At 35.4% G+C, this 22,813-nt stretch overlaps 1 protein-coding gene across 1 annotated transcript in view; it reads left to right on the plus strand.

The window, feature by feature from the left end:
• The first annotated feature begins 1,609 nt into the window (after nucleotides 1-1,609).
• Efcab5 (EF-hand calcium binding domain 5) overlaps nucleotides 1,610-22,813 on the plus strand; it is a 110,258-nt gene continuing 89,054 nt past the window's right edge. The window contains exons 1-4 of the mRNA XM_074046512.1: nucleotides 1,610-2,129; nucleotides 13,556-13,712; nucleotides 14,783-14,831; nucleotides 16,060-16,130. Coding sequence (XP_073902613.1) covers nucleotides 1,747-2,129; nucleotides 13,556-13,712; nucleotides 14,783-14,831; nucleotides 16,060-16,130 — 660 coding nt within the window. The 5' untranslated portion in view covers nucleotides 1,610-1,746. The remainder of the gene's footprint in view (nucleotides 2,130-13,555; nucleotides 13,713-14,782; nucleotides 14,832-16,059; nucleotides 16,131-22,813) is intronic.

Raw genomic sequence — 22,813 nt, forward strand, 5'->3', positions numbered from 1 at the left:
TTCCCCCTAAAAGTGGTTAATTTATTTGCCAATACAACTGAGAGGTGACAGAGAGCCTTATAGTACCCTCTTCACTTTCTCCTTATCAGATTTAAAAGAATTGGCCAAGGAGGAAATGAAAATGTGGATTATCCACTGTTTGACTTCAGATGTTCTATAGATGACAGGTTGCCTTTTCAAGGGTTTCTTCATTGAGTAATTTTTCTTTTGGGAAGAAAGATGGGTACTAGCTAGAAATGATTTATTCTTCAGAGTATTTGTTTTTCACATTTTAAATTTTTGTTTGTTTAGTTTTCTTATGGCTTTTTTTTGGGGGGGGTGGGTAGGGCAGGATCCAGGGTCTCTTTATGTAGCCCACGCTGGCCTCAAACTCTCACACCCTTCTTCCTCAGCTTCAAGTACTGGGATTAAGGAGTGTTTAAATGCCCAGTTTTAAAACAACTTTTTGAAGCAGCAAAACCTTTTTTTCAAATCTCTTCAATTATGTAAAATAAATTGAAGCGTAGCTGCTCTGGCCACAAAGGGTATAGAAGTTTAGAGTATTATGCTGCCCTCAGGACCCTGAGAAGCATAGTTCCAAAACTACCGCTCCACAACAGGAACTCTTACTATTGGTGATGGTGATACTGCATTTTTTGTTTTTGTTTTATTTTGACAGTACTGAGTTTTGAACTCAGGGCCTTGTACTTGCTAGGTAGATGCTCTACCAATTGAGCCATGCTTCCAACCTGGTGATGGGATATAAGTTGGTACTAACACTCTGGAAAATAATTGAACACTCTCATCAAATTGAAATTCTTATACTTAAGACCCTGTGTTTTAGTTTGTTTTTGCTGCTATAACAAAATACCAAAGACTGGGTAGCTTATAAAGAGTGTAAATTTGTTTCTTACAGTTACAGAGGCTGAAAAGTCTAAGATCAAGGTACTGGCAGGTTTGATGCCTAGTGAGGGCTCATTCTTTGCTTCCAAGATGGCATCTTGAATTCTGTGTCCTCTGGAGAAGAGAATACTGTGTCTTCGTGTGGCAGAAGAGATGGAAGGATAACAAAAGAGCTTAAGTAGTTCTCTCAGGCCCTTTTATAAGGATACTAATTCATCCTTGAGGACAGAGTCCTTGTGACTTCCCAAGGGCCCACCTCTTAGTACTATAGCATTGAATCTTAGGTTACAATATATGACACAAACATTCAAACCATAGCACTCTGAAATTAAGATCTTAGTAATAAAGCTGGATATGGTGGCACATGCCTGTCATTCCAGCTATGTGGGAAGCAAAAATAGGAAGATTGTGGTCTAGTGGATAACATCTGAAAAGACCCAAAACTACTTCATTTTGTCAGACTCTGTCACTTTCAGCTCATGGTATCCGAATGCACCATGTAAATGAATGTAAAACACTTGTTTGTAATAATATTCTAATGACCCAAACAATGTACGCACATGTGAATAAATGAATAATAAAAAACAGAAAAGAAATAATCCTCTACAGTTAATGTGGATTAAAATCTGCTTCTAATATTTCTTACATTTCATTTTTTTCCTCTTCTCAGAATTAAACCTGGAAGAGCAGCCAAACACCTCAACTGGTTCAGCTAAGGACTCTGATGCCAAAATCTCAGGAAATGTTGTGATTAGAAAACCTGCAAAAGTGATTTTTGGTTTAGATGAATCTGAACTGAAATCAAAGCTAGAGCAACCATGGAAGAAAAATCTTTTTGAAAGAGTGGAGGCAAGAGCCCAGGCAATGCAACAGAAAATAATAGAGAAGGATAATCTGAAGAAAGAGCTAGAAAAAAAGGCTGAAAAAAAACTCCCTAAGGATAGTTTGGCCAAAGAATGGTTTAATACTGAAAGCATGACACTGACTACCCGTGCATATTTGCTGGATAAGCTCCTACCCACCTTGGTTCCTGGGGTTGAAAAAATGTTAGTACAATTAGAAAAGAAGACTCTTTCAGCAAAAGCTGATATTCCAATCAAGTTTGACCCAATTAATTATTTGGGGGAATATTTAATGAGAAACAATCCTTATTATATTAAAGACCAAAGAATGTCTGGTTACCAAAGGGTAATGAAAGATGTCACAGAAGACCTGAAGATACATGTTCCCGATACTATCTGCAACAGGTACAAGTTAATCATATTTTCAATTGATGATCTATCTCCTTACATTGAAAAGCTAGCAGAACAATAATGTGAATACAAACAGGACTCAAAGTATTTATTGAGGGGTGGGGACAGTAGAGTGCTTGCCTAACAAGGTCAAGGCCCTGAGTTCAAACCCCAGTACCACCAAAAAAAAGGGTTTTGAATGGTTTATCTTTGCCCCGTTGGCTTGAGATGAAACTTTGTACTAAGTTCCTGGGTATTTTAGAGTGTATTTCTGGATTTTCCTATTCTTGTTCCATTGACTATTTCCCTTTCACACACTAATACTACACTGCATTAATTATTGAAGCTTTTAAATATATTTCAATTAATCTGACAGTGCTGGTGGCCACTATTCGGTCTTCTTTTTTTCTGATGTCTCCTGGCTAATCTTGTGTGTTTCCTTTTCTTATATGAACTTTAAAATTAACTTCTACTTGAAAAAAAAAAACGTGAGAGAGAAAACCAAAGCAAACAGAAGAATTTTTATAGGAATTTGATTATATTTACTAATTGACTTAAAAAACAAGCGTATTTTGTTTGGTTGGTTTTTGGTTTTTGATTTTGTGAGACAGGGATTCATTGTTTATCTTAGGCTGGCCTCAAACTGGCAATCCTTCTGCCTTATAACTGCTGGGTTATGAATACCTGGCTAATGAGCTTTAATAATGATAAGTATTTCTTTTTAAGAAGTTGTGTCTTTCCATTTGCTTGTCTCTTTTGTAAACATGTGTTGTCAGAGTTTTTAAAATGTACTTTTGCATTTCTCTTTTTAGATTTCTTAAAATTATTTTGTAAATTTTTGTTGCTATTGTAAGTGGGTCTTTCTTCTTTTATTGCGTTTTCTGTTTCAATGTAGTCTGAAGAGATGAAAGCTATCAATTTCTACATATTTTTGTTCACTGGTACCTTACTGAGTTCTCTTACGGTAAAATTTAGTTGCTGTATTGGAAAACAACCATTATTGTTTGCAAATTTTTCCTCTTTCCTTTTCAGTTTTTATACTTCTAACATCTTTTTCTTACCTAATTGTATTAGCTGTAGTGGCTATATGGGCATTCTTGTCTTGTTGACTACTTTAGTAAAAATGCTTCTTGTGTTACTGCTCCACCATGAATAGTTTCTTTTCTGTATTAGTTTTACTCCATTTGATTTTTAAAAACTTATTTTATCACAATAAAAACTCACATAAGTGCTCCAAAATAATAATGCCAATAAGTCTATTAATAATAAAGATACTAGGGCTGGGGGTCATAGCTCAAGTGGTAGAGTGACTGACTAGCAAGTGAGAGATCCTGAGTTCAAATCCCAGAACAACAACAACAACTATAATAACAAAGATGCCAAATGAGGGTTTAGTATTTATCTGAAGCTTTTTGGTCCTTAGAATATATCCCACTAAGTACATATAGTTGAAAAATGAAGCCATACAAAACCTGAAGAAATCTGGGTTTAAGTTCCTTTATATCAAAGAAAATATTTTTTGTCAGCATACAGAAGGCAGTGTCACTGAACTTAATAGATAGCTTAAGGAACATATCTGCTATGTTCTATTCTTATCGAGTAATATATTAGGTTGAACTTTGACATGTTTTCATAAAAATTATTTACAATTTGGGAACTGGAGTCAAGGCTATAAACCAATATCAAACCCTTCCTCCTGTAGGAGGCATGCGAATCTCAAGTGATACATAAAAGTCTGGGGATTTATCACTATCTGTGATAACAGTGGGAGTACTAGGACTCTGGTCTAGGTTCCATTGCCAACCAGTGACATGACACAAGAGGATTAGGTTGTTTCACTGATGTTTCTGAAACTGGAAGTTTGAATATTTAGGGTCATTTGAGGCTTGATAAGAACCTAAGTATCTATTGAAACAATACCATTATTAGGAATTTCATGAAAGGAGGTAAAGTAATCAAAGCTTTTGTTTACCTGGATTGTCAGGATTAGAGCTTCATCTGTCTCTGGCAAAACTCCAAGGTCTACATGTCAACATATGACAGTGTCAGGCATTTGTAGAATATTCAGAAGTCCTGAGGATGCTTTATAACTGCAGGCTCTACTCCCAATGTGTACAGATATAAAGCTTGTATACCCAGAAACCTTCATAAAAAGTCTTGCTTTTAAATTATTTGACTTATGTCATCCACTACAAAGCATTGGAGAAGTCCTTTCACTTTAGGAATGTTATCAAGACTTATGATAATATTTTAAAAAGTTGTTTGGACTTGATTCAAAAAGTTTCATCTATATGCTTCCCAGGACAAAAAGGATTCATTCATCTCTGGTCACTCACAGCAATAGGTAGAGAAAACACTCCTTACTTATTTGAAACAGTTTTTATAGTGGTAGCCATTTACTTGAAAAATACAATATGACTGCTATCTGTATGTTTTACATATGCAATATAATTTACTGCTTTTCATCTAGTTCTCGAAAGACGGGCATAGAATCAAAGTGAACTTTAATCCTTACATGCAAATTTATAAAACTGTAAAGGAGTTTAGGTTCATATCACTTGTTTTATATTTTCTTTTCCTTAGTACCTTTTTCTCTTTTTCTTTTCTTTCTAGCATTTTTTTGGTACCTTTTCATTTGACTCTGATTCCTCTAATACTTGGGAATGCATATTTAAAAGTGCTTACCACCTTACTGCTATGAATTGATAATGAAAAATATTTGCTCTTAAAATAAGATTACAAACTTTAATAGCCTGATTATGGCAGCAATTACACATATGTGGTAGAATCTGTAAAACTAGGCACCAAAGGGGTCAATTTTACTGTAAGATATCTTTTAAAATAAAGAATTTTAAACATTAAAAAGGAAAGGTTATTGATGTTAGAATTTCAGACTATTCCAAGAAGCAAGGTCTATGATGCTATAACTTTCCTCTCTTCTCTCCATTAGTCCTGACTCATAAGATCTTAAAATGAGAATTCAAATGAGTCATGAAATAGATCTTAGGGGCCTAACATAAGAAGTTGGATCTTGTATGATGCATACAGTACTGGCATGGTAATGATCTCTGATCTTTGAGTCTGTTCATTTCACAGTGACTATGGGATCTGTGTTGTACCTAGAGTTATTGTTTTTTTTTTGTCTTTATTAGCCTTATGCATTAATAGTGGAACATTTAATTCAGGAAGAGAAAGAATCATAAAGAAATGTTCCAACGAATTACTTTCTGTACCGCAGCTACATGAAAGGAAAGAGCAAGTCAGTATAAATGCTCAAGCATTAAAGATACACAAACCAAGTAAAATTTAAAGCGGGAGGGACAAAGGCCTTTATTTTATTTATTATAATCCTCTGTAGATTCATTTGAGTGCAGTGTTCAAGGAATGTATAAAGACTTCATACTATGTACCAAAATTCACCGTGTATGTTTCTATTGGGTTGTGGTATCTGAAAAAGGTTCTAAGATTTACATCAGAGTACTTACATTTTTCTAAAAACTTCTAAATGTCTAACATCCTTACAAGTTGCCAGCACTAGGACTTGGCAAGACAGAGGGTATATTTCATCCTTGATATGGGTTTTCCTCGGTTGCCAGGAGACAGTGGCTTCCTAGACAGCTGTCTGCTCACACTGCACACCAGCTGCCACCGCTTTACTGAGCCAAACCCTTGTGCTTACATTATGCTAGGAAATCCTGCTTTTCCACAGGTGATATTAGTAATATTAGTCACCTTGCCAATCTGCATTGAATATCAGATCTTAACAATCCAGTAAAGCAGATTATGCTAAAAGTGAGTGGAAATACTTTGTATAAAATTTGAATGACTATTATACCTAATAGTATATGGTTGGACTTTATCCAAACAAGTTCTAATTTTGTTCAGTCTGAAGCGTAATACTTTATATACCTTGGCTAGTTTAGTATGCACCTCTAAATGACATTCTGGGGTGTGTATGTGTGTGTCCCATTATTACTTAGAAATTCAATTACTTATGGACAGAGAAATTATAGTCTTCTTGGATGTTAGTCTAATATTCTATACCTCACCCTGCATCTTGATGTGAAATGAGTCTCTGGTCTGTTTTTTCAGTGGCATAGAACATTCCTAATGTTAAAGAGACAGAAGCAGAATCCAGAGTCAAGTTCTCTCCAGCTAGAGCTGGATACCTACCATAATGCCTGATAAGAGTAGAAACACCTAAGACTAACCAAGATGACCAGAAGATTTATTCTAAACTATCTAGTAACTGATACCCTTAAACAAAGATAGAATTTTCTTATGTGGGTTTTTTTGTGTTTGCCTGTTTTTTGGTTTTGTTTTTGTATTTTTGCAGTACTGGGACAGAACTCAGGGCCTTGCCCTTTACCACTTGAACCACACCCCTAGTCCTTTTATTTTTGAGATAGGGTCTCACTAGTTTTGCCTAGATTGGCCTCGAACTTGTGATCCTCTTGCCTCTGCCTCCCAAGTCACTGGGATTATAGGTATTAACCACCATGCCCAGCTAGAATTTGCTGGCCTTCTGGTTCTGGCCTTCTAATAGCAGAAGACCTTAATGTCCAGTTTTCTTTGCCTGAAACACCTTTCTGTTTGCTTCTTTAGCAGGCTAAAATCTCCTTGTCCTTCAAGAATCAGCTCAAGGTATCCCACTTCCTTGGGGATACCTTCTGTTACATCTGGTATGGATTAGGTACTCTTTCTATATATTCTTTAAGTACCTGTAGGCTCATGTCAGCCTTTAGCACACTGTCATATAGTTGTTATTTGCCTCCCCATATTCTCTTTGAAGACAAGAGCTGTTTTCCATCATGCCAATATTTGAAACTGGGAACGTGGTTGATGAATTGGGGCTCAACATGTTTTTTAGATGAACAAATTAATAAATTGGACTTATTGAGGAATCTTTACTCAATCAGTATGTATTGCTTATCTATTGAGAGTTCGCAATGTTGAGCTATATCTTATGAGAAAAAAATACAAAATTTGGTTCTTATCATAAAGAACTTATATAGTCCAATTGAGGAAATATAACTAAACCCAAATTTATTAAAAATGGTTGTCCATCTACATTCTCCCATGTTTCTCAGCCTCTTCTAGTGGGCTCCAATAAATGGAGCAATAGTCTTCTTCTAATTGTTTATATCCACTCTTGTCCTATTCCAGTCTATTCTTTACCTATAACTGCTGTGATTTTTCAAATAAAAGTATTCTTGGGCTGGGAGATATAACTCAGTGGTAGAGTGCTTATTTAGCATGCGTAAGTCCTTGGGTTCAAACACTAGCACTGAAAAATAAAATAAATAAAAAGATAATCTTATGTTGTTCCCCAGTGGAAACTTTTCAATCAGTATCTTTTACCCTTAGAATAAAGATCAAAGTCCTTAACTAGGACTATAAGCTCTTCCTTGTCTGACTTGGCTCTTAACTCTCTCGTCACACACTGTACTCCAGGCACACAGGATTTATTTCAGTTCTTCAAACATCCTGCGCTTCTTCCCACCTCAAAGTCTTTTCATATGCTATTCCCTCTACCTGCATCATTCTTATCCTACTAATCCGTTAGAGTTCAGCTCAAATACTACTTCAGTGTGAAATAGGGCATGTACTTTTGCTTATGTGTTCTCACAACATCATGTGTTCTTCCTTTTCGCACTAATCACGATTGAAATGGCTCTTTCCAAGCATGAGCTGTATCTGTCATGTTCACCACTGAACCACCAGCAATCCACACCATGTCTTACTACTGATGCTCAGTAAATATAGGCTAAATAAATTAATCTATTTCAATCTTTTTTTTTTGATTTTATGATGCAAGTTTTCTTTTTAAAAAATATTCTAGTTTTTGGGCTGGCGGAGTGGCTCAAGTGGTAGAGAACTTGCCTTATAAACGTGAGACCCTGAGTTCAAGCCCCAGTACTGGCAAAAAAAATTCTAGTTTTTAATATTTTTAGATACATAAGTTGTGTTTTTTGGGAGGTGGGAGTGAAGACAGGGTGTTGCTATGTAGCCAAGGCTGTCCTGGAACTCACTGTGTAGCCCAGATTGGCCTCAAACTTGCATAGATACATGCAATTATTATGAGATATGCCTTAATGCCTGATGACTGTAGGAAGGCTGCCTCATTTTCACACTTACCCTTAATTTGAAGTAATTGAATGTTAATTTAAAAATCTTTGGAATTAATCGACAGTATTTAATGAGGATGTTATGCTAAAGGATCTTTATGATTTCATAAAATTCCAAATAGGTCTAATAATTTGTTCAAATATAATGGATTAACTAATTATTTACATTTTTCTCAAGTCATTATATGTTATGTCAGGAGCCTCATTTTATAGTAAGATATCTGTAGAATAAATAAAATAAGAATTAAGTAAGTATAATTCAGCAGACACATGTCATGTATGGATTTTTTTTTTTTTTTGGAAAAACCCATCAAAGGAATAATATAGGCATGCTCCAGGAATGACAAGAAGTCTAGTTTAGCTTTGTGAAACTCAGACCACCAGAGCTTAAAAAGTAAACAAATAAACACTGAGTTACTAACTTGCCAGGAAGGGAATAAATTCCAGTGAAGCTTTCACTGAATAGTTTTTGGAGAGGGAAAATTCAGAGTTATTAATTGTTAGGAAGGGAGTTTTATGATGGTTATACTTACAAGAATTGAAAGCTGTAACACGATGAGAGAGAGTGAGTCCATAGGTCTGTACAGGATTGATTAAAACAAGTCCAATTGTTCAGCAGTCAAGGAAGAATCTTCATTTAGGTTCAGTAACAGTCTGGTGTATTCCAGGTTCGTGGCAAGTTGTCCACATAAGCTGTTAGAACTAGTTTTGATGAAATACAACATTCAATTTTGATATGACCTAAGCCAATGTTGCTGTAAGTGGAGGATTTTTCTTGTACAGCTTGAATGAATTAATGGATTTTGTCATTACTAGGGTAGAGAAGCATTTTTGCTTCTACTCTTTAATCATTGGACTTATACTATTTTTCTTAAAAAAAAAAACCTCAAAACACTTGTTCCTATGTAGAAGGTTTTATTAGTTAGCTTTTGCTACATAACAAAATATTTCCAAACTTAGTTGGTCAAAGTAATACTGTTCATTTGCTCATAATTTTCTAGGTTGGTAACTTTGGACTGAGTTCATAGTTCATCTCTACTTCCTGTGGTATACCAATTAGACTCACTCATACATTGCAGTAAATGGCAGTTGATGGCCTTAATCACTTTTCTAGTGGTTGGCTTACTATTTTCAAGAGCAATAGAGGTAACTAGATCATCCAGCAGTCTAGCCTAGGATCATTTCTAAGGTGTGGTAGAAGGGCCCAAGTTTGCCTGTTTGCTCACTGCCCATTGCAAGTCACATGGCCACAGGCAGACAAGGAATACAGAAACTGACTACCTCTTCATAGGAGAAGCTGTAAATCTACATTGCATACAAAGAGACATGAATATAGGAATGTAAAGAATCTGCTACCTTTTTTTTTCAACTAGTTTTGGGGATTGAACTAAGGGCCTTGCTTGCTGGGCAAGTGCTTTACCACTTTATCCATGTCCCAAGTCCTTTTACTTTTTTATGTTGTTTCAGATAGGGTCTCATGCTTTTGCCCAGACAAGCCTCCACCTCCTAAATAACTGGGATTACAGGCACACCTCACCTCCCTTGGCCTATGATCATTTCTATAATTGACCATACTGTCTATTTCCCTTCTTTCCAGTCCCTTTAAATGGGGATTTTTATTTATTTATTTATTTATTCTGCCATATTGGGGCTTGAACTCAGGGCCTTCACCTTGAGCCACTCCACCAGTCCTAGTTTTTTTGTGTGTGTGAGGGTTTTTCCAGATAGGGTCTTGCAAACTCTTTGCCTGTGGTGGCTTCGAACTGCAACCCTCCTGATCTCTGCTTCCTGAGTAGCTAGGATTAGAGGCGCAGCAACCATGCCCAGCTTAAATGGGGATTTACATTTAAAATATGCTTGTAGGTTATGTCTACCCTATACGGCCCAAAGTGAAGAGTGCTGGATGCTATAGAATTCTGTTGATTGATGTAAAAAAACATCCTCATGAAAAACTGCAGGCTACAGAAGAGAAATGTTACTCCCTGAGTGAGTGACATAATAAATTTAAAATCCGTTTGAATTACATTTGCGAGTCCATATACAATGGCTCTAAAGCACAAAATTAGATTTTGTTTCTAAATATGGGTATCAGAAAGTGGGAAGAAATGATGTCTGAGTTGAGACCTAAAGCATGTAGAAGATCTAGTCAGGCAAGAAAGAGAAAAGAAAACATTTTTAGCAAATGAAAATCTGATCAAAAACAATTTTGTGAATCTATTTTTGTGTCAAATGAGAATCTGGAGACACTCAATATTTATTACACCATATCGTTTACCTATCTGTTCTGCCACTAAAGCTTAAGCTTTATTTATAGCAGAATACATAGTAAGTGCCCAATAAATGTGTGAGTGAGTGACTGACTTGGTTAATGCAAAATGAGGAAACGCTGGATCTAAGACACAGGTATAGAATAGAGAGCTAAGTAGAAATGAAGATGAAAATTGAGGACAATGCTGTAGAGAGATTGGAAGAGAGTGAAAACAGCAAAGGGAGAAGCAGTGAAAAAGCAGAGTGAGAGACAGACAGAAGGGACTGGGTGGTCCAGCTGCTTAGTAGGTACATCAGAAGAACTTAGCACTTCCATTAAAATATGAATTAATCTTTCAGCAGTTCCAGCACAAGTTCTTCTGCACTGTGAAACTGCTTGCCTGCTTTTATTTTCAAACTGCAAGGTTTATTTTTGAAGGCTTATTTTCCTAGAGAATTCTGAAGGCCTTTTATGGGAATAACAGTAATGGTTTAGGTTCAGTAATTTCTTTTGAATTATTAGAGGTATCCAATTTACTAGTTCTTACTGAAAATCCTTTTGCATTTCAAAATTTGTCAGATTGGCTTAGTCTTACTTTGAAAGCTGAAGACCTGCCTCAAACATTGTCAAACAAAATATTACACTTGAAACTTGCAGCTCTTTTTATTGTTTTGAGCCATGTGATTTGATTTCAACCAAAATCGATTTTTTTAAGTACTAACAGGGATGATTATTATAGAAACAATTAAAATCACAATTTCCCTGCCAATTCTCAACCTGGATGATGCATATCTGGCTGTATACAAGGTAACTGTTAGGCTCAGGACTTCAGCAGGTGCTGTTAAAGCATTTGACTCTGGCTAGATCATGGCAATAGGCCAATATGTACTCCTAAACAGATTCCTCAAAAGTTTGGTCCAAGGCATCAGAATAACCTCGAAAACTTATTATAAATGCGTCTTCAAGGCTTCTACCCTAGTCCTGGGATCAGAATCCCTCCATACGATTTTTGTGGTCAAGGAAGAAAGAGACTCACAACTTTAAGGCATGTATCCAGCCTTGCCTTTTATAGTAGTATGTAGAGCAGCTTTTCAGGCTAGTCTTATTGCTTCTTTTTTTATTGTAAAGTGACAATTTTTAAAATTATTTAAATATATATATATTTATGGATATTGTGTGATGCTATGTTTTTAAATACAATGTAGAATAATTAAATCAAGCTAATTAACATATCTATTACCTCAAATAGTCATTTTGTGGTAAGAACATTTGAAATTTATACAATTAGCAATTTTGAAATATACAATATTATCGTTAGAAATATCGCAGCGCTGCCATGATCACAAATCAGACACATGCTCAAAAGCTGATAGATAAGGCAAAATTTACTTCTGCAGAAGGGCATGTGTGCCTCTGACCTAAGTCAGGCAAGCCAGCACGCACTCAGGGGCAGAAGGATGTCCCAGTTTTTTTCCCTTACACAGGACTGTTCTAAGGAGGGAGCTCGGGTTCACAGTCTTCACAGTCTTTGCCATTGACTAAGGCGAAGTTTAGGGGAGGGCAAAGGGGAAGAGCAGACATAATTGGCAAGAATAGACATGAGACTTAATTTGATTGGTATACCCAATGACAAAGAGATAACCTTATAAGGTGGGAATTTCTAGAATTCTGGGGAAACTGAGGCCTGAAATGACTGTTTGACCTAGAATGGCAGCACCAAGTATATAATTAATCTGTGGGCCAAGGGGACCTTGAAGCAGAGATTCCTCTGAACAATGATTATTATAAGACTAGCAGTTTGAGTTTTAGGATATCCAATGACAAACAATTCTCTCCTTAAAGGCAAACACTTTACAGCCAGGCAACATGCCACCGAGCACATAGACAACTGGGGAAATCAGCTAATAGCCATACAATGACAGACATATTCCACAGTGTGAATATTAGTGTGGGGAAGGAAGGGGTTCAAACCCATGAACCTGAAATTGAGTCTCTTGCTCTATCGACTTAGCAAACTCTTTGACAGACAAGATTCAATTTAGTTGATTCTCACATTATTAACTATTATTGTTGTGCAATAGATACTTTTTAAAAAACTTATTTCTCCTATCTAACTGATATTTTATACTATTTGAACATCTCCTCATTTCCCCCAACCCCAGCATCTGTAATCACCATTGTACTCTCTGCTTCTAAGAATCTGATTGTTTTATATTTCACATAAAAGTGAGAACATGTGGTATTTATCTTTCTGTGCCTGGGGTTATTTCTCTTAACCTAATTCTCCAGTTCTATCCATGTTGTCATAAAGGGGAGAATTCCTTCTTTCTAAAGGCTATATAGTATTCTGAGGTTCTGTATACCATATTTTCTTTCTTTATTCCATAGCGTGATTATTGTGAATAGTGCAGCAATGAACATATGAGTGAGGATAATTTTTGACAAATTGATTTCAAATCTTTTGGGTGAATACTGAAAAGTAGGATTGCTGGATCATATGTTGATTCTATTTTTATTTTTTTTCAGGAATCTCCACATAGTTTTCCATAATTACTGTGCTAATTAACATTCCCTTTTTTTTTTTTTGGTGGCACTAGGGTTTGAACTAACTAGGGTTTGAACATAGTGCTTACTAGGTACGGCACTCTACCACTTCAGTCATGCCCAACCCTCACCAATACTTCTTATGTTTAATATTTTAGTTGGGTAAAATAAGGTTCACCTTTATAAAAAGTCAAATAACAGTACAAAGCATCCCATGATGAATGACAAATTTAGTACGTGCTAGAGAAGGAGAGTTCACTTGAGACTTGCATTAAGAAAGATTTCATGGAGAAAAAGACAGGTACAAGTTTAAATGAGGCTCTGAACTCTTATATTCTGCCATCTAAACAATCTGAGCCAAATCCAAAAGTCTTTTTTTGTTTGTTTCTTTGTTTGCAATACTGGGGTTTGAATTCAGGACCTTGTGCTTGCTAGATAGTCACTTAACCACATGAACCATGACCCCAGCCTCAAATCCAAGGGTCTCAACTCAACATGTTTTCTATGTCTACATCCTTCAGAATATCCAAGATGAAAGCGAATGTTAAACAGAAAAGAAAACAAAGAGAATACATTCACACAGTCAAAACCAAGGTGGTTGGCATGAGGAAACACGCTCTAGAGGAACAGTTCGATGAATGGATTCTAGACCCCAAAGGAAAAATTCCTATGATAGTGGTAAGAAAGGGGAGCATAATGTGCGAAGGGTAGTGAGGTGAGTGGTAAGAGCGCAATTGTTAAAATACTGAGTGGAAATGCTAAAAGCTTTCCTTGGAATGAACTATCAAGTCATGAAAAAAAATGGAAGAAACTTAAATGCATGTTACTAAGGGGAAGAAGCCAATCTGAAAAGGCTTCATAGTGTGTGATTCCAACTATATGACATCCTGGAAAAGGGAAAAATATGGAGCTAGTAAAAAGATCCGTGGTTGCCAGGAGTAAGAACAGAGGGAAAGATGAATAAGGGGAGCCCAGAGGATTTTTAGGGCAGTGAAAAATCTGTAAGATATTATAATGGGTGGATACCTGTCAAAACCCGTAGAATATAGAACACCAAAATGACCTCTAATATAAACTATGGATTTGGCTGGTAACGATATGTTGATGTAGGTTTATCAGTTATAACGAATGTGCAATTCAAGGGCAGGATGTTGGTAGTGCAAGAGTTTGGGTGGGGAGGGGCAAGGGTATATGGGAAGGCTGTACTGTCTGCTCAGTGAACCTAAAACTTCTCTAAGGAAAATAAAATCTATTTTAAAAAATGGTCCAAAAACTGAAATTTTGTGTATAGTAATCAGAGAATGAGGAAGTATAGAGGATTCTCAGGATTGCCAAGGCAGTTGCCAAATGGGCCTTAGCTCCATCATGCCCAGTGTCAAAGGTTGCTAGAAATGCACCCTGGAGTAGACAAAACAGGATCACTTTTAGCCTCCCAGTCCTTCTCACAGAAGGCGGGGAATCAATGAGGACATACATGTGAAAGTACTTTATATACCCTGAAGTATTCTCTAAACTAAATAGGAATCATTACTATTTCTGTCCTTCAATTAGAAAGACTAACCAGTACTTAAATAGAAAGACCACAGATGGCTTTTACTCTAAAATACTAAATATGTGGTAATTGAGGTAATGCATGGCTTTTTTTTTTTGTCTCCTCTCCTCTCCTCTCCTTTCCCCTCTCCTTCCCACCTCTCTCTCTCTTTCCCTCCATCTCTCCTTCCTTTCTTTCCTTCCCTTCTGATTTGCAGATTCAGAATGCTATTCGTGATTTTTTTCAGAAGGCAAACTTAGACCTCCGTAAGTATGCCTATTATTTTAGTATTTTTGTTTTTATTTCTTTTTTGTGAGGAGAACACTGAATTCATATGATGAATCGATATTGAGATCTACATTACTGGAGCTCTTATAGATGAAACTAGGCTCTTCTTTTTTTAGACAGAGAATGTAGAAAAGCAGAGAAGTAATCAATCATCCTCAATCCTACTCTTGGTTCAGAAATTCTTTGAATTTTTTTTTTTTTTGGATGAAAGATACAGAAGAAGTGAGCCACTCCACCAGCCCAAGACAAAAGATCTATGTATCAGTGTACACAGACGTATATGGAAATGTATATAAAGGTGGCTGAAAGGATGATGACAAATGATAGTGGTTACTTCCAGGGCAGAGAGGAATGAGAATGCTGATGGGGAGTAGAGAAAAATGAGGATATTCATGTTCAGATATCATTTATGATGTTACCTCCTCTAACAATTTTCTGAAATGATGAAAATTCTTTGAATCTTTTACTTAAAGAACATTTAAGTAAAAGCTGATTTAAGAAATATTAAAAGCTGTGCACCAGTGGTTCACACCTGTAAATCCTAGCTACTCAGAGGCAAAGATCAGGAGGATCACAGTTCTAAGCCAGGAAATAAGGGGGTGGAGTGGGTGGTAAGGGAGGGGGTGGGGGCAGGGGGGAGAAATGAACCAAGCCTTGTATGCACATATGAATAATAAAAGAAAAAAAAAAGCCGGGAAATAGTTCAGGAGAGCCTATTTTGATAAAAACCCACCACAGAAAAAGGGCTGTAGAGTAGCTCAAGTAATAGAGTGCCTGCCTAGCAAGCATGAGACCCTGAGTTCAAACCCCAATGCTGCCAAAAAACAGCAAAAACAAAAAAAAGTTAAAGGCTAAAGCAAGTTTTTCAAATGAAAGTTTTTTATAGAGGGGTTTTGATTTAGGATCTGCTAGCCTAAATACTAGCATAAAGTATACGAATGTTTTCCAGCCTTTTATAGTATTGTACATATTTGTTTCTGCTTTATCCTGACCTACGTATTAAAAATATATGTTCATTCTTAGTATTTTGGTTGCTTGATTAAATAAAAATCAGGAAAAAAAACTGTAATATTCAGAATGTTACCTAACTATGGATACACACTAGTTAAGAACTAATTTTATGTTCTTCTCTTAAGTATAATGTAAATAAAAATATGAATGCATTACAACCAAACTAATTACAAATAATTTTTATTGCAAAATTAGAAGCACATTGGAAAGAATTGAGTATTATTGAATCAACGGAACCAGGACTGAATAAATTGGAATTTACGCAAGTAAGAGGTTACATTATTTAATATTTGAATCAAATTATTTTGCCAGTTTCAATTGTCTTTTGGTGGATGACACACATACATTAACTTAGAGTTGAGTTAAATGAAAGCATAAAACTTATTTTACTGATTCTAGGATGCATACTTTAAAATATGTTAAACCCTCTGAAATTAAACTACATCTTACAACAAAGACATCTTACAATTTCTTTCAGTTAGTGTCATTCATGATATGAAAATGTGAAAAACTTCCACTGACACCTTCTGGTAAGATCAAGAAAAAGCAGCATCTTACGTTCAAAGGAATCTGGTTGTATGAATAATAATGAGATATGAAACTTACAAAATGTTTCCTATAGCTTATGGGGCAGGCACTGTCCTAAGTTATCCATATATGAACTCAGGTAATCCTCTCAGCAACTTTTTTTTGTTTTTGGCAGCGCTGGGGTTTCAACTCAGGGCTTCATACTTACTAAACAGCTCTCTACCACTTGAGCCACTTTGCCAGCCCTGTATTTTGTGTTGGTTATTTTTCAAGATAGGGTCTCATGAGTTACTTGCCTAGGCTGGCTTCAAACCCCAATCCTCTTATCTCTGGCACCTGGCAATTTCCTAGTTTTTGTCCTATCCTTTGTATAATTTGTAACACTGCTACCACGAAGGTGAGGACAGACTGAAAATGGCTCTCTCCCCAGTTTTGGTCAAAACTATAAACAAATCCATTTTTCCATTTATACATGTGTGTGTGTATATTGCTTCTTTTTAATATGGGCTAGCATCCAGACCCAGAGTTAGACCTTATGACTAATGGCTCTGGTGACAGTGAGACATAGGACGTTTTAGTTTTAATTTGGAGACGTTTCCTTATAGATTTTGGGTCATGCCTAAAAATATCATTGTATATCCCATTTTTGCACTTAATCTCATCTCTTGATTGTTTCTCTATGCCAACAAATATTATTTAAAACATGATTTTTAAACTTTCTATTATGTTATAATTGTACTTTTACAAGAACTTGCAAAAATAGTACAGAGAGGTTCACATTACCCTTCAACCATTTTCCCAAAAAGTTGTATCTTGCAAAACTTTAGTATAATATCAAAACCAGAACATTAATATTGGTACAATGTATATATTGCTGTGCTTTTATCACCTGTGTAGATTTCTATAACCACCACCAAAATTAAGATATACAACTTTTCAGTACCAAAAGGTCTATTGGTAAAGAGGCATCTTACCAGTTTTGAGTGAAATGTAGAAACTTTACCTCCCTTTAAGCTGTTCTGTTACAGGAACTCCTAGCCATAAAGTCTGGCTGAACACTTGCCCATATCAAGAGAAAATGGACACACACACACACCCCACCACCACCACCACTACCCACACACATATATATTTACGAAAAAATGAATTTATTTACAATTTTAGCCAAAACTTGGAAGATAGAAATTCCTAATCTGTCTCCGCCTTACCCATAGTAGTGCTACAATTTACAAAAAAAGATAAAGCAAAAGTCAGGAAATAGGCAACTGTAGATCTAGTGTGGGCCCAGTTACTAGACTGGGAGATAATCTTTCTCCTGGGATATCAGTCTTTCTCCTGATAGCAGAGCTTTTGGGGTGGGCCATTTTCATTCCCAGCATGATATTTTCTGCAGGAATCCTAATTCCTGCCCCTTCCCCTTTACCATTTTTGATACTATTGACCTAAATATTTCCTGTATATACATCAAATCAGGCAGTGTGACACTTTTTGTTTCAACCATTAAGTTTAATTTAAAACACTCCAGAAGAGAAGGAGAATTGTTGTATTTACCTGTATTTTCTGCTCTTTTCAATTGTTCTTTCTTTCTGATATTTCACAAATTCCCTTTTATGTATTATATTTAGAGAACTTTCTTTAGCCATTTTTTTGAGTAGGTCTTTTCTTGGTTTTGTTACTGTTTTTGTCTGCTCCCATTGACATTTCTGAGTTGCCAGCTTCTCCAGGACGCAGTCTGAAATATGTGTAGCCAAAAGAAATCCATGGTACTTATCACTGTGTAATCCCTTTTGTCCTGAGCTCTCTGGCCAGTCTGTAATCGCCTAACATTCAGTCTTCAAGTTTGTTTTACATTTACTGTCTAGGGTTTTAGCTTAAGTAAGATGAGTAGGGAAACGTGCATCCACTCCATGTTGGTCCTTAAAATAGTGTAATGGAAGCCTAATTATTTTTATGGTTGTATCATTACATATTCATATCATTATTATTGGACATTTACTTTCTCATTATTCTCAATAAAATAAGATTGGCATTTGCATATAAATCTTTGTTTACAGCTTGCCATGGACGAATTGTATCCCATGATTCTGCTGGCACCCTGATTTGGATTTTCCAGCTTCCAGAACTGTGGGAAAATAAATTTCAGATGTTAAAGTTACCTAGTATATTATAATTTGTTATAGTAGCCTGACACAGCTCCAGTAATTTCTTTAGAATACATTCCCAGAAGTGGAATGACTAGGTCAAACATAAACATTGGGGGGTTTTGGTACCTATTGTCAAATGGTGCTGCTGCTTGCATCGATTTTTGCCATCAATGCACCATATTCCCACCAACAGCAGGCATTACTAAGTGCAAGAAACCTTAAGAAAGCTCTGCAACATTTTTCTATGTTAAAAATATCTTCTGTGAATCATTCATTCATATCCTTTTCTTATCTGACCTATTGATGTTTATTTTTTCTTATGGAGTTATAAATGCTTATTATATATTAAAGATATAATTTATGATCAGAAATTACATATTTTTTCAAGATTTCTCAATTGTTTAAAAATTTTAAAGGTGTTTTCTAATTTATAGAATTTTTTTTTGTGTGTGTGTGGTACTGAGGCTTAAACTCAGGGCCTACCCCTTAAGCCACTCTACCAACCTCCCCCCTTTCTTTTTTGTGATGGGTGTTTTTGAGATAGAATCTCACTAAACTATTTGCCTGGTATCGAATCTCCATCCTCTTGATCTCTGCCTCCTGAGTAGCTAGGCTTATAGGTGTGAGCCACTGGTGCCTGGCTAATTTATAGAAATTATTGTTAATTTTTTGCAACCAAATCTATAGATATTTTTTAAAGGGCTTTTCCATTGCTTCTATGCTTATGAGGTTCTTTCCTCCTCAAAATTGGTTAAATATTCACCTTTATTTCTGGCTCTTTTATACTTTTGAAAATTAATTTGAAAATGATATCAATAAATGGTTTGAGAAACTCTAGCTTGATTCTCCTCCTAAAATGGCTAGTCAAATATACCATTCTGTTTATTAAACAAACCCTTCTCTTCCAAGTAGTGAATTTTCCAAATGAAAATTTCTCTACATCATGATTTTCTTTCTCGCCAGTGGGGGGAAAAAAAATAGAACATTTTATAAAATTTAAATGACCAAAATTTTTCAGTGCCCATATAAATTCAGTTTTTCCAAAAAGAAGAATATTCTTTATGATATGAATTTTCTTGTGTATACATTTTAATGCATGATCTATTCTCCTTTTTATATCAGATAAATCAAAACCAGAAGAAGGTTTACTTTATTTTACAAACTCAGCTCCAAATAGCACATCACGATTTTGGGTTAAAGTTTTTTAATCATTCCCAGATTTATTAGAGAAAGGAATGAATAGGTAGATAAGCAGTGGATGAATTAGGGATGGTGAGAAAACCCTAGTTCTATGTGTTCTTATTATCTTGCCTTCCTTTAACAAAGCTGTTACCTTTTCATTGTCTTTCCATGTTTCTTTGGAAAGGCCATTTAATTTGTCAGACTGAAATGAAAAAAATAAGTCTTCATGTGACTTTGTTCAACTGAGAATAAATTTGTTCTAGAGTCCCTATTTTACTCACAAATTGCCAAAATAACATCACTGGAAGAATTTTTAAAATTAAGATAACTTAAAAAATGAGCTCCCATTTTTTTCTCCAATTTACAGAGTGAGAGAGAGAGAGAAAAGAAAAATTTTCTCTCTGTGTAAAATGTAATTTCTTCCATTCTTCCATGTGGTTGGAGACGTTTAAAAAAATCATACTCCCCAAATTCTAAGATGAATAATTTTCTTTTTACATTTCTAAAGTCAAGATGCATCTTTTGGATAAGCAATATTTTTCTTCTCTTCCCCAACTCCCAAAATCTGTTTTAAAGCCAATAGTCCATCTGATGATTGGTGGTTTTTTGTAATGGGAGGAGACTATATATATTTTATATGTGAATTACCTAATATAAAGTGACAAAAAAATTAAGATAATGGCTAAAAGAATAGCAGATAAATGAAAAAAGCAAACAAACAAAACTGAGCAGTTTTCAAGATTAAAAATGTTTTATCTTGAAACAAAGACTATTTTATATTTATAAATATTAAAATGTTATTTTTGTGAAATTTAAATTAATAAATATAACAAGACTGTCTTAAGCTTGATGAGCTTTTTGTACATTGTAATAGAATATATTTAAAAATGCGTTAGAAATATAAATGAACAAAAAGTGCACAATAATTACAGAGATATTAAAAACTGCTTTATTGAGATACATTCACAGTGTATTTCCTATGGCTGCTGTAACAAATTATCACAAATTTAGTGGCTTAAAACAACGGAAATTTATTCTCTAATAGTTGTGGAGGCCAGAAGTCCAAGATCAGTATCACTGGACCAAAGCCAAGGTGTTGGCAATTCCTCTGGAGGGTCTGTGGGAAAATTCACTCCTTGCCTTGTTCAGCTTCTAGTAGCTGTTGGTATTCATTACTTGTGGCAGTATCACCAGTCTCTATCTTTGTAGCCTCTCTTCTGTCTGAGAAATATCCCTCTTATATGGATACATCTGATTGCATTTAGGTCTCACCTAGATAATTCAGGGTAATCCTCCCATCTTAAAATCCTAATTTAATCACATCTACAAAGACTTCTTTCCCTTGTAAGCTACCATTTATAGATTCAGGGATTAAGTCCTCATATCTTTGAAGGTCATTAATTCAACCTACCACACATACCTTATACCCATTAAAAAGTGTACAGTTAAAGGACTTTTAGTTTATTTACAAAGTAGTGCAGCCATAAAAACAATTTTAGAACATTTCCACTACCTGAAAAAGTCCTGTACCCATTAGCAGTCACTCCCCATTTTCCTCCAAACTTCTAGCCCTAGGCAACCACTAATGTATTTTCTGTCACCATAGCTTTGCCTATTCAAGACATTTCATGTAAATGGAATCATGCAGTATGTAGTCTTTTAGACTTCTTGCACTTATAGTGTTTTCTGGGTTCATCAATATTTCAGTACCTAAGTTTTTATTGCCAAATAAAATGTTGCCAATCACATTCCTTTGTATGGATATGCTTTTTTAAAAAATTATTAGCATAAATTAATTGTACAAAGGGGTTTCATTGTGACATTTACAATGTGCACACAGTGTACTTTGATCAAATTCACCTCATCTATATTACTCTTTCTTAACCACCCTTCTGGACACACCACTTTTTATGGAACAATTCATTGGTTGATGGACATTTGGAATGTCCTCACTTTTTGAATATTGTGAATAAGTGCTGCTATGAACATTTGTGTATATGTTTTTACATAAGTATATGTTTTTATTTCTCTTGAGTATATACCTACGACTGGAATTTCTGGGTTATATGGTAGCCTTACCTTTTAAGAAACTACCAGACAATTTCCCACCATGGTTGTCCCATTTTTCATTCCTACCAGCAGTTTATGATGGTTCCACTTGCCCCACATCTTTGCCAACACTTGTTATTGTTATTCTTTGTGTTTTGTTTTGCTTGGCTTTGCTTTTTATTACAGCCACCTCATGGGTATGAAGTGGTAGCACACTGTAGATTAATTGGGTTTTGTTTTTTGTTTTTATGAGACAGGGTCTTGCTGTATAGCTCAGGCTGGCCTTGAACTTATGATCCTTTTGCTTCAGCCTCCTGTGTGCTGAGATTATGGGCAGGAAAAACCATACCTGGCTCTTTCATCATCTTGGAATGCATTTCCCTAATGGCTAAAATTATGCTGGATATCTTTTCATGTTCTTACTGGTCATTTGTATATCTTCTTTGGAAAAATGTTTATTCTTTGACCATTTTTCAACTGAGTTGCTTGCCTTTTGGTTACTGGATTGTAAAAGTTCTTACATTCAATCTCTTATCAAAAATATGATTTGCAAACATTTCTTCCCATTCTGTGGGGTTTTTCACTTTCTAAGTGGTATATTCTGAAGCACAAAAGTTTTTAATTTTGATGATGTCCAGTTTATTATTTTTCTTTTGTTGCTTTTGCTTTTGGTGTCATATCTCAGAAACCATTACCTAACACAGGTCATAAGGATATATATTCCTGTGTTTTCTTCTGACTGTTTTATAGTTTTAGCTGTTATATTTATATCTACTTAAGTCCTTAATCCGTTTTTAATTTTTTGTATGGTGTGAAGAAATAAAACTTTTTTAAAAGTTTGATTAATAAAAGATGTAAAAAACAAAGGATTATCATTAACAACCTGTTAGTAGTGCTGGCAGAGTCACTCAAGCAGTAAGAGCACCTGCCTAGCAAGCATGTGGCCCCGAGTTCGAACACCAGTGCCACAAAAGAAAAAAAAAAAGAACCTTTTAATAAGGTTTTATTGTATATATTGAATTTTAATCCCTACAGTGACCTCGTTC

Source organism: Castor canadensis, chromosome 11 (genome assembly GCF_047511655.1).
Source record: "Castor canadensis chromosome 11, mCasCan1.hap1v2, whole genome shotgun sequence".
NCBI lineage: Eukaryota > Metazoa > Chordata > Mammalia > Rodentia > Castoridae > Castor > Castor canadensis.